Here is a 13,594-nt window from a genome sequence, read left to right on the forward strand (position 1 = left end):
TTTTTGGCAAAATGTCTGGATTTTTGGGGGCCCATTTAGAATTCATTTTTGTTTCATGAGTGAGACAGGAATCCAGTCTTTTTTTTTTTCCAGTTGGCTATCCTGTTGTATCAAAATCATGCATTAAGCAATCCATCTTTTCTTTCTTCTCTTTTTTTTTTTTTTTTTTGAGACAGTGTCTCACTCTGTTGCCTAGGCTGGTGTGCAGTGGCATGATCATGGCTCACTGCAGTTTCGATCTCCCAGGCTCAAGTAATCCTCCCAGCTAAGCCTCCCAAGTAGCTGAGACTACAGGTGGACGCCACTGCACCTGGATAACATATTTAAAAAACACTTTTTTTTTGTAGAGACAGGGTCTTACTATGTAGTCCAAGCTCATCTTAAACTCCTAGGCTCAAGTAATCCCCAAACCTTAGCCTCCCAAAGTCCTGGGATTACAGACTCACACATGGCCAAGTAAACGATCTTTTTTTCCACTGAATTGAATGCTACTGTTATCATATACCTGTACTACATTCTGATACTTAATTGGGTATATTTCTGAACTCTCTATTCTGTTCCACTGCTCTACTTGTCCATTCTTGCATCAAACTTGTCTAATGATAGTAGCATATATTTTATTATCTGCTAGACTATTTTCTTGGGTCATTGAAGATTGACTGACTTTCCTTTTGTTTCTTTAAATTATTATTTTGGTAGATGGATTTCATCTTTCCTCTATTTTATCTGTACTAGCTGACTGAGGTCTGTAATGCCCTACAAATCAAAACACTGTATACTAGTGATCTAGTTTTCATTAAGCTGGTGGTTGATGTTTTATCATAAGTTTTTGGTGAAAAATGATAAATTTTAATTTACCATTGGGATCCCTACAAAGTCGTTTTGTGTGCTAACAAAATATAACATTTTGCACATGTTGTTAGACTCCCGAGTAAGGGTAGTTAATAAATTAATTTGTTTATTCAAATAATGTACTGGTTCTTAGATACAAGTTAATCTGCATAACAATCTTGTTATTTTTTAACCTCATATTTTTATTGTGATTACAACATGAAGCAATATTAAATATACTGGTGATAATAACAGAAAAGTTAAATTGCTATTTCTCTCCAAGCTAATATTTGTTCTGCATACGGACATAGATCACAGTTCAATAAAAAGTCACATGATTTGGAAAACTTTTATGGTAATTGTACCTTAAGCGGTAGTAACTTACACTGTATTTTATGAATTTAATAATCAAATGAAGTTACAATTTATATTTTATAATATCTTACATAATGTCTAGCTTTATAATTAGTTTAGTTAAATGATAGCCAGAGTAGAACTACTAGTAAAAATCAAGCCCATCACTTACAAAAATAAATGTATTCATGTTCGGTAATAAGTAAATACTATAATTTTGCTCTAAACTCTGTGGCGAAGCTGCAAATTGAAGAAAATTTTATAAGAAATTATATACCTCTGTGGTTAACTGTGTAGCTCTTGATGTAACATGAGGATTCTTATTGTCTTGTGTGGTAGGATTAACCTGGGCACCAGATGCCAAGGAGGTCTTTAATGTTTGGTAGTTTTTAAATAGTTTTTCATTTTTCTCTTTCAGTGATTTCAGGTCCTGTTCCCACTCTTTGGATATGGTAGCACTTCTTTCTTCAAACTCTGTTGATTCATTCATTATGGCCTATTGAACAGTAAAATACCATTACAGCTCTAAAACGATTTATAGTAGTCCCCACTTACCTGCGATTTTATTTTCCATGGTTTCAGTTACTCTCAGTCAAAAATGGTCTGAAAATATTAAATGGGAAATTCCAGAAATAAACAATTCACAGGTTTTGAATTGCACACCATTCTGAGTAGCACAGTGAAATTTTGAGTCATCCTGCTCAGTCCTGCCTGGGATGTAAATCATCCTCTTGTCCAGCATACACTACTTGTTCACTTGATAGTCACCCTGATTATCTGATTGCGGCTGTATTGCAGTACTTGTGTCCAAGTAACCCTTATTTTAATTAATAATGGCCCCAAAGCACAAGAGTAGTAATGCTGGTAATTTAGACATGCCACAGTGAAGCTGTCAAGTGCTTCTTTTAAGTGAAAAGGTAAAAGTTCTCAAATTAATAAGAAAAAACCATCATATGTTGAGGTTGCTAAGATCTATGGTTAGAATAATATTTTATCCGTGAAATTGTGAAGAAGGAAACAGATATTTATGCTATTTTTGCTGTAGCACTTCAACCTGCAACAGTGTGTGATAAGTGCTTAGTTAAGCTAGAAAAGGCATTAAATTTGTGGTGGAAGACAAGAACAGAAATGTGTTCTAGTTGATGACAGTGTGATGACCAGCAAGCATTGAGCATCTATGAAGACTTCAGCAAGGGATCCCCTGAAAAAAGTGACATCAAGCCCTTTACTGCAAGCAAGAATTATTCATGGATTCAGGAATACAGAAGGTCAATAGCAGTCTAAGATGAAATCAAAATGTCTAGGTCATTCATATTTCTTCATCTTATCAGGTAGGCACTGTATCATCTCACATCGTAAGAAAGGAGAGTGCAGTAAAATAACATATTTTGAGAGTTCACATTCATATAACTTTTACTATAGTATATTGTTAAAATTCTTCTATTTTATTAGTTGTTATTAATCTCTTACTGTGTCTAATTTATAAATTAAACTTTATCATAGGTATGTATGTATAGGAAAAAACAGAATACATAGGGTTTGGTACCACCCATGGCATCCACTCGGGGGTAGGGGGTCTTGATATACATAATTTTAAAAAACTTTAAAAAACCCTAGAATTCTAGGACAGTGTATAGGCTGAGGTTCATTATTTAGAACATTCTAAAACAGTACTTTAAAAGAATGTGAATATTCTTTGTAGTTTGCATCAGTTTCTGAAATTTCAGATGTTGGATATGGATGATGACAATAAAATAAATAATGACTAGAGAGGATTCATATTGATCTGCAAGACGATAATCTCACTTTATTAGATTGTACTAACATATGAAAAGAACATGAAGAATTATGCAGGTTAAAATCATTATATATGCTATGGCTGATAATGAAACACTAACCGATATCTAACAGCAGAGCACAGCTAGAAACTTAACAATTATCTATTTTTCTGCTTCGTTACAAACCTCAATGTTAGCTGGGCATGGTGGCTCATGCCTGTAATCCCAGCACTTTGGGAGGCCAACACAGGCGGATCACAAGGTCAGGAGTTCGAGACCAACCTGGCCAATATGGTGAAACCCTGTCTCTACTAAAAACACAAAAATTAGCCAGGCCTGGTGGCGGGCACCTGTAGTCCCAGCTACTTGGGAGGCTGAGGCAGGAGAATTGCTTGTACTTGGGGGCAGAGGTTGCAGTGAACCAAGATTGCACCACTGCACTCCAGCCTGGGTGACAGAGCGAGACCCTGTCTGAAAATAAAAACAAAAACAAAATAAACCTCAATGTTAAAAAGGAAAACAACTCACTGCTTGTTGGCAATTGATCTGAGTATCCTGTATTTCTGTACAGGGAATAACAAACAATACTCTTTTATATTGAAGGCTAACTAACTTTGAAATTACTGATATCTTTTTTACTTCCTAATTCCTACCGATTGTACTTTCTGTTCTCATCATGAATGGCCCATTGGTATCACCTCATTTGTGGCTTTGTGGTCATTCTACCAGGCTCAGATCTTAAATTTGTTGTCTTCCTAACACCCTGGACACTCCTTGGCTCTGGACTACAGACCTCACACCATACCAAGTTATTAATGCCTACTCTTATGTACTGGAAGAAGCCACATATACATGCTGATCCACACAGTAGAAATCCCTACTCTCTAATCACAACTGGGTCCTCATTATTACAAGAAAAACATCAAATTACAAATAGAGATGATCTTATCCAAACATCGGTTTTGTGCCTTTCTCTACTGATTGTGGACTTTTTTGTTTTTTCTTGAAATCGCCAACTGCTATTTTGCTAGCTCTGGCTAATCAATAAATAGGATGAACTCTCCATGGGAAAACTTTTTAAAAAGGGCATTATTCCTTATTTCAACATGATTCCAATATAATTTGCAGATGAAATTAAATTGTCAGAAAAGAACTACCCAAACATATGAACTATAAAATACATTTTGGAAACGATAATATTAATCTAGCTATCATTGCTCCAATTTAATAAAAAGAAGCAATCTTTTGACTATTACATGTTTTACCAATGAAACAGAGAAGGGATCACTTCTGAAAGCAGGATGAATACTGCAATTACTTTTGGACTCACCAAATACCAATCAGTGAAATGTAAAACAAGTTATCAAACTGGTCTTAAGCAATGTTAGTCCTTATGACTCAGTACATTTGGGCTGATCACCTTGGGAACAATGATAAAAAAAAAAACACAATTTTGAAGTTTCTAGTTTAGCATTTTAGGTGTTTAGAAGTTGCCAGTCCAGGACATGTGCAGTGGCTCATGCCTGTAATCCCAGCGCTTTGGGAGGCTGAGGCAGGTGGATCACAAAGTCTAGAGATCGAGACTATTCTGGCCAACACGGTGAAACCTCGTCTCTACTAAAAAATATACAAAAATTAGCTGGGCCTGGTGGTGTGCGCCTGTAGTCCCAGTTACTTGGGAGACTGAGGCAAGAGAATCACTTGAACCCAGGAGGCGGAGGTTGCAGTAAGCTGAGATTGAGCCACTGCACTCCAGCCTAGGTGAGAGTGAGACTCTGTCTCAAAAAAAAAAAAAAAAGAAGTTACCAGTCCATCCTAACAACAAGGAAAAAGCAAAACAAATGAAAAAAAATCTACAAGTCTGCTTAGATCCACCAGAGAAGTGAGGTTGCAGGCAAAGGGATGCTCCCCAAACTGGAGAGGCAGAGAGGCAGACACAGAGAATCATAACAGAGCAGAAACCTTTGTAGGAACCAGTTATGGGGTAGGAAAACCTGAATTGCAATGATGAACTATTGGAGCTCAGTGTCAACTCTGAAAGTTAAAAACTTTGGGGGACCTAGTCATACAGTGGCCGCCACACTTTTATGTTTACCTTCAGGAGATCTACCAAGTCATCACAGTTAACATTGGAGAAATCCCTTTGTGAGTCTGGCAGGAGAGGAGAAAAGGAACCATTTTGAAATAAAACAGAGCATTTTTATTTTTTCTTAAGGTCTGCCCTCAGCAGAAACTATTTTACAAGAGCCTAACATACTGGGGTTTTATCAGGGCCTAATATATCTGGAAGAGGGGGAAATACTAAGTTTCAGCTGGCTCTTGCCTTCCATGTGAAGGCAGGGAAATAACTCCACCTGCCACACACCACACATACCTTGCCACTACACTACTAAAGGCCTGTTTGCTACAGTTACTTTTACCCACTAAATCATGCCTGCTTTTCAGCAAAAACAAATTACAAGACATACTACAGGGCAAAAAACACAGCTTGAAGACAATGAATAAGCATCAGAACCAGAGTCAGAAATGCCAGGAACATTAGAGTTACCAGACCAGAAATTTTTAAAAAATTGATTAATATGCTAGGGGCTTTAGTGGAAAAAGCAGACGACATGCAAGAACAAATAAACAATGTAAGAAGAGACAAAGAAATTTTGAGAAAAAAAATAAAGAGATGCTAGAGATAAAAAATGCTGTTAACAGAAATGAAGAATGCCCTTGAAGAGTTCATCAGTAGACTGGCTGAAGAAAGAAACTCAACTTGGAAATATGACAATGGAAACTTCCAAAACTGAAAAGCAAAGAGTACAAATACCGAAAAAAACCCTAAACAACATTCTAGAACTGTGGGGTAATTATAAACGGTGTAATGTATACATAATGGGAATACCAGAAGGTGAACAGAAAAAGAAAGAGCTGGAATATGTGAAGTAATAATGATTAAGAATTTCCACAGATTAACAGTGTACACCAAACCAGGAATCGAGGAAACTCATAATGCTAAACGGGACAAATACCAAAAAAACAAAACAAAACAAAAACTACATCTAAGCATATCATATTCAAACTTCAGAAAAATCAAAGTTTTAATATTTGAAGAAGCTGGAAGGGAAAAAACACCTTACCTATAGGGGAGTGAAGGTAAGAATTACATCTGACTTTTCTGAAGCTATTCAAGCTAGAAGACAGTGGAGTGAGAAAGCATACCAACCTATAATTCTATACCATGTAAAATTATTCTTCAAAAGTGAAGTAGACATAAAGACTTTCTGAGACAAACAAAAATTGAGGGAATTTATTGTCAGTAGACTGGCCTTGCAAGAAATGGTAAAAAGAAGTTCTTCCGAGGAAAGGAAAATGATACAGTCAGAAACTCAGATCTACATATAGAAAGGATGGGGCGGATCATGAAGTCAGGAGATCGAGACCATCCTGGCTAAAACAGTGAAACCCCGTCTCTACTAAAAAATACAAAAAAACTAGCCGGGTGAGGTGGCGGGCACCTGTAGTCCCAGCTACTCGGGAGGCTGAGGCAGGAGCTTGCAGTGAGCTGAAATCCGGCCACTGCACTCCAGCCTGGGCGACAGAGCGAGACTCTGTCTTTAAAAAAAAAAAAAAAAAAAGAAAGGATGAGCACAAGAGAAGGAATAAGTGAAGGTAAAACAAAAACGTATTTTCTTATGCCTAACTGAGTTAACTTATGTATGCTTACCAATAAGTGAGATGAATGATGGCAATGATACAATGGATGGGAGGGAGAAATGATAAATATGTTGTTATTATAAGGTACTTATATTATCTGTGAGGTGGAAAGTGTTATTTGAAATTGGACTCAGATTAGTTGTAAATAGATATATTGCAAACTCTAGAGCAACCACTAAAACAAGATAGAAGTATACTTGTATGCTAAGTGGAGAAAATGGAATCATAAAATAATTAAAATCATAAAAGGCAGAAAAAATGTGGAAGACAAAAACAGGTACAAAAAATAAGGACAAAAAATAGAAAAGAGAAACAATATGGCAGAGATTAATCCAATTATATCAATAAACACCTTAAATGTCAATGGTCTAAATACACCAATTAAAAGACTGTCAAACCAGATCAAAAAACAAGAGCTGACTGTATGTTGTCTACAAGAAACCCATCTTCAATATAAGGACACATAGATTAGAAAGTAAGGGATGGAGAAAGATACACCATGTTAAAACTAGTCAAAAGAGATGAAGTAGCGATACTAATTTCACACATAGCAGAGTTCAGAGCAAGGAAAACTATCAGGGATAAAGGGACACAGTGATAAAGACATCAATACCCCAAGAAGACATGGCAATTTTTATTTTGCATGCACCTAGCAAAAACGCATTAAAATACTTGAGGCAAAAAATGATAAAACTACAAGGAGAAATAGATCAATCTATTATAGTTGGAGACTTTAATGCCTCTCCATCAGAAGTGAACAGATCCACCAGGCAGAAAAATCAGTAAGGACATAGTTGAATTTAACAGTACCATCTATCACCTGGATGCAATTGACATCTATTGACTAGTTCATCCAACAACAGCATATTATATATTCTTCTCAAACTCACATTGAATATTTGTGAAGACAGACCACATTCTGGACCCATCATACCATGTCTGCTCTCAGACTACAATGAAATTAAACTAGAAATCCAAAACAGCTGAAAAATCCCCAGATAATTAGATATTTAAACAATACACTTCTAAACAACATATGGGTCACAGGAGAAATAAAGAGAAATTAAAATGTATTTTGAACTAAATGAAAATGAAAATATGACTTACCAGTATCTGTGGAATGCAGTAAAAGCACTGCTTAGAGGAAAATTTGTAGCATTGAATACATGTATTAGAAAAGAGGAAAGACCTAAAAATCAATAAATGAGGCTTTAACCTTAGGAAACTAAAAATGAGCAGCAAATTAAATCCAAAGTAAGCAGAAGAAATAAAAAGGTTAAAGTAGAAATCAATGAAACTGAAACGGAAAAATTAATAGAGAAAATAAATATCCTAAAAACTGGTTCTTTGAAAAGATCAATAAAGTTAACCTCTAGCTAGGCAAACTAAGAAAAAGAAAAATAATACAAATTACTAATATCAGAAATGGATGAGAGGACATCACTATAGAGCCCATGGACATTAAAAAATATGAGGAGCAACTCAATTATTACAACCCACAATTATGAACAACCCACAAATTTGATAATTTAAATGAAATGGATCAATTCTTTGAAAGATACAATCTACCAATACACAAGAAAGGCAGTTTGATTAGGCCTATATCTATCGAAGAAATGGCGTCAGTAATTAAAAACTTTCCAAAACAGAAAGAACCAGGTCTAGATGAATTCAATGGTGAATTCTACCAAATATTTAAGAAATTGAAGGAAAAACTACACCCATTCTCTACAATCTACAATCTCTTCCAGAAGATAGAAACAGAAACTCATTCTATGATGTCAGCATTATTCTAATATTAAAACCAGATGATGGATGACATTATACAAGAAAACTACAGACCAATATCGCTCATAAAAATAGATGTAAAAGCTGGGGGCAGTGGTTCATGCCTGTAATCCCAGCACTTTAGGAGGCTGAGGTGGGTGGATCACGAGGTCAGGAATTCGAGACCAGCCTGACCAACATGGTGAAACCCTGTCTCTACTAAAAATATGAAAATTAGTCAGGCATGGTGATGCGTGCCTGTAATCCCAGCTATTCAGGAGGTTGAGGCAGGAGAATCGCTTGAACCTGGGAGGCGGAGGTTGCAGTGAGCCGAGATCGCGCCATTGCACTCCAGCCTGGGAGACAGAGTGAGACTCCATCTCAAAAGAAAAAAAAAAAAAAATGTAAAAAAAGATGTGAAAACCGCAACAAAATATTAGGAAGTCAAATCCAATCATGTGTAAAAAAGATTATACATGACCAAATGGGATTTATCCCAGGTATGAAAGGCTGGTTTAACATTCAAAAATCAATTAATGTATTCCATCAAAGGCTAAAGAAGAAAAATCACATGATCATATCAATAGATGCAGAAAAAATATTTGTCAAAATCCAATACCCATTCATAATTTAAAACTCTCAGCAATAGAGATGAACCTCTACAACTTGATAAAGAATGTCTACAAAAAACTACAGCTAACATCATAGTTAATCATGAGAAACTAGAAGTCTTCCTGCTGTGATCAGAAACAAGGCAAGGATGTCCCCTCTCACCTCTGGTTTTCAACACTGTACTAGAAGTCCAAACTAATGCCATAAAACAAGTAAAGGAAATACAAGGTACACAAATCTGTAAAGAAGAAATAAAATAAAACTCTCTTTGTTTACACATGACATGATCATCTGCATAGAAAATCTGAAGGCATCAACAAAAATACTCCTGGAACTAATATGCAACTATAGCAAAGTTGCAGGATAATAAGTCAATATACAAAAGTTAATAGCTTTCCCGTATACCAGTAATTTACAAGTGTAATTTGAAATTAAAAATACATTACCATTTTACTAGCACCCCCCAAAATAAAATACACAGGCAAATCTAACAAATATATACAAGATCTATATGAAAAAAACTACTACCAAACTCTGATAAAAAAGTAGAAGAATCAAATAAATGGAGAAATATTCCATATTCATGGATAAAAAGACACGATATTGTTAAGATGTCAGTTCTTTCCATCTATAAATTAGAAGCAATCCCAGCAAAACCATAGGAAGTCATTTTGTGAATAGGGACAAACTAATTCCAAAGTTTATATGGAGAGGCAAAGGACCCAGAATAACCAACACAATGTTGAAGAACGTCAGAGAACTGACATTACTTGACTCCCAGATTTACTATAAAAATCAGCAGTTTCCAGATTTGCTATCAATGAAAGAACCAATAGATCAATGGAATAGAATAGAGAGCTCAGAAATAGATCCCACATGGTCAAATGATCATTGACAAAGGAGCAAAGACAATATAATGGTGCTGAATCTGGACATCCACAAGTAAAAAAAAAAAAAAAAAAAGACCTTAAGCACTTCAGAAAAATTAACTCAAGATGGGTCATAGGTTTAAATGTAAAACAAAAACGATGGAAGACAGCATAGGAGAAAATCTAGATGATCTTGGGTTTGGTGATATTTTAGATACAAACGCAAAGGCATAATCTGTGAAAGAAATAATTGATAAGCTAGACTTTTTTTTAACATTAAAAATCTGCACTATGAAATACAATGCCACGAGAATGAGAAGACAAGCCACAGACTGGTAGAATATATTTCCAAGACACATCAGATAAAGGACCAATATTCAAAGTATACAAACAATTCTTAAACCTTAACAATGAGAAAACAAATAACCTGACTAAAATAGGGGCAACAGACCTGAAGAGACATTTCACCAGAAAAGATACACAGATGACAAATAACTATAAAAAATGTTCAACATCATATGTTATTAGAGAATTGGAGATTGAATGAGATACTACTACACACTTACTAGAATGGTCAAAATCCCAAACTGACAACACCAAATGCTGATGAGAATGTGGAACAACAGGAACTTTATTTGTTGCTGGTGGGAGTGCAAAATGGTACAGCTCCTTTGGAAGACTGTCTGGCAGTTTCTCACAAAACTAAACAAATTTTTACTGTATGATCTAGAAATTGCATTCCTTGGTATTTACTCAAGTGAGTTGAAAATGTATGTCCACACAAAAATATATACATGTATGTTTATAGCAGCTGAACTCATAATTGCCAAAACATACAAGCCACCAAAATATCCTTTGGTAGGTGAGTAGATAAATAAACAGGTACATACAGACAATGGAATATTATTCAGCATTAAAAAGAAATAAGCTATGAAGCCATGAAAAGACATGGGGAAAACGTAAATAAATATTACTAAGTGAAAGTTGTCAACCTGAAAAGGCTATATATACTGTACAATTCCAACATATGACATTCTGGAAAAGGTGATACTATGGAGACGGTAAAAAGATTAGCAGCTGCCAGGGTTTAGGAAGGTGAAGTGATGAATATAGGTGGAACACGGGATTTTTTTTTTTTTTTTTTTTTTGAGACGGAGTCTCGCTCTGTCGCCCAGGCTGGAGTGCAGTGGCCGGATCTCAGCTCACTACAAGCTCCGCCTCCCGGGTTCACGCCATTCTCCTGCCTCAGCCTCCCGAGTAGCTGGGACTACAGGCGCCCGCCACCTCGCCCGGCTAGTTTTTTGTATTTTTTAGTAGAGACGGGGTTTCACCGTGTTAGCCAGGATGGTCTCGATCTCCTGACCTCGTGATCCGCCTGTCTCGGCCTCCCAAAGTGCTGGGATTACAGGCTTGAGCCACCGCGCCCGGCCGAACACGGGATTTTTATGGCAGGATAGTAAAATTACTCTGTATGATACTGTAATGATGGATACATGTCATTTTACACTTGTAACTCATAGAACGTACTATGCCAAGTGTGAACCCTAATGTAAGCTACAGACTTTGGGTGATAATGATGTATCAATGCAGGTTTATTGATTGTGCCAAATGTGTCACTCTGACGTGGGCTGTTGATAGGGGAGATTGTTGGTGAAGATGGGATATAAGGGAACTCTCTGTACTTTCTGCTCAATTTTGCTGTGAACCTAAAACTGCTCTTAAAAAAAGTTTATTAAAGCACATGAGGCCCAACTAAAGTAGCTGAGCAGGCTTGCCTATGACTTTACCATACTTGCTGCCCATAGCCTTGAAACAGACTCATGTCTTATGATCTCTAAGGCTACTTGTGTAAAAGGCTCAGTTCTTTCAGAAGCAGTGAGAAGGAGAAGAAAAAGAGAATAGTAAAAGGATTCAAGATTTCACAAGTGGAAACTAAATATTATACAATAAGATTTTGTTACCTTGATCAGTATGAATTGGTAAGGATACATTAGAGGAAGAACACGTTTTACCAAATCAATTTTTTTAAAGCATATACAAATAAAGAAAATATACATAAGTTGCCCTTTTAAGAATGAGCTAGGACAATTAAAGCAAACAGCAACAAAAAAGAAGTAGCACAGCAAAAAGTAATACTTACAATTATTCTGTTATTAAAGAAGTTATTCATTTGACAAATCCTATCATTTTCTTTCTGGATGCCATTTTTAAGCTTTTCTATATCAAAACGAGTATTTAACCACTCTTCCAAAAACCGTGTCATTTCTTTCCTATTACTTAGTATTTGCTGAAATTCAGTTTTTATGGTAGGGAACTCACTTTCTGAGAAATCTTTGAGAATTTCCTGTGTGAAAAATAAGTGTCAAATTGTTTAAACACTAGGAAAGTTTTGATCCAAATATCATACACACACACACACACACACACACACCATAAAAAGAGGGCAATACCTACTGGACTCTTGCTTTTCTTCCTTTTTACATCACTTCTTAATATTTTAAAGTAAACTAAGAAATATAATTGTAAGTTAAAACTTTATTCTAGTTATTTGCATAATATAATTTTGGCAGTATATGTGATGTAACAGATTGTACCTATTAGAATAAAAACTTGTAAAAATGACAATTTTGTGACTAATTGTACAATACCTGAAGTGTATCTTAATTTTTATTTTTTGAGATGGTCTCACTATGTTGCCCAGGCTGGTCTTGAATTCTTGGAGACAAGTGATCCTCCTGCCTGAGCCTCTTAAGTGGCTGGAATTATAGGCATGCCACTGGGGCTGACTTCATGAAGTGTTTCTAAATGTAGCTTCTTAATACATTTAGCAGACCTTACATACATGTTGGGAATTGGATGCCAGCCTCACACAGATGAATAAAAGTAACACATTCCATGTGGAGTTACTGCAATAAAGAGGTTTCTGACTCCCAGCACAGACGTAAGAAGTTTCCTGTATCTGTGGAGGTCTGAAGGGACGCTAGTCCATTATTTGCCAGTCTTTATGTCTGGCCAGGTATCACTCTGCAACTTATTTTCAATTTCTGGTAAATGAAAATAGCTCCAAGCACATGAAAAAGTACCTTGCTACTTGATAAAAAGGCTTAAAATCTAATTGAATCCATTTAAAATAAATTATACCTCAATATGTAGATCCATATTCTGGTTCAATTTGAGATCCCTTAATTCTCTGGACGGTACATCACAATCTTGTTGAAGGTGCTGTATTTTAATTAGCAATTCCTTTTGCTTTTCCGCTTCATCAATAAAATCCATTTCAAATTTATTGATGGACTCATGTTGTTCTTCTTTTATTTTTGTAACATAGCTTAACACATACTTGCAGAAAAAATTAAACAAATTGGAAAATGAAAATTTTCTCACATTTACAGGAAGTTTTAATCCTTGAGACTGAGGTAGGATGACATCTCTTATTTACCTATATCCTCTCACAAGTGAGGAAAAGAAAAAGAGCTTCTGTCTATCCCCATTTCTTCCTCTTAGTATCTTAGGAGAATAACTCCCAGACCTATACTTCCTTATTTCTGACTTCTTATTAGATATACTTCTTGGATGTCTTACAAGTACTTCAAATTCCACATGTTTAAAATGTAACATGATCCCTTTTTCTACAAGTCCTCCTTTTTCTATTGCCCCGTTTTTGGCTAATTACATTGGCAA

At 35.8% G+C, this 13,594-nt stretch overlaps 1 protein-coding gene across 7 annotated transcripts in view; it reads right to left on the reverse strand.

Annotated features, from left to right (window-relative positions):
- Nucleotides 1-13,594, reverse strand: part of CENPE (centromere protein E) — an 89,437-nt gene that overhangs the window by 15,323 nt on the left and 60,520 nt on the right. For all 7 annotated transcript variants that reach the window (XM_033214899.1, XM_033214898.1, XM_033214901.1 and 4 more), the window contains 3 exons: nt 13,055-13,252; nt 12,054-12,257; nt 1,463-1,681 (listed from right to left, as the gene is read on the reverse strand). In XM_033214899.1, the coding sequence (XP_033070790.1) occupies nt 1,463-1,681; nt 12,054-12,257; nt 13,055-13,252 (621 nt within the window). The remainder of the gene's footprint in view (nt 1-1,462; nt 1,682-12,053; nt 12,258-13,054; nt 13,253-13,594) is intronic.

The sequence above is a fragment of the Trachypithecus francoisi genome, unplaced genomic scaffold (assembly GCF_009764315.1).
Source record: "Trachypithecus francoisi isolate TF-2019V2 unplaced genomic scaffold, Tfra_2.0 Lachesis_group1, whole genome shotgun sequence".
Classification (NCBI taxonomy): Eukaryota; Metazoa; Chordata; class Mammalia; order Primates; family Cercopithecidae; genus Trachypithecus; species Trachypithecus francoisi.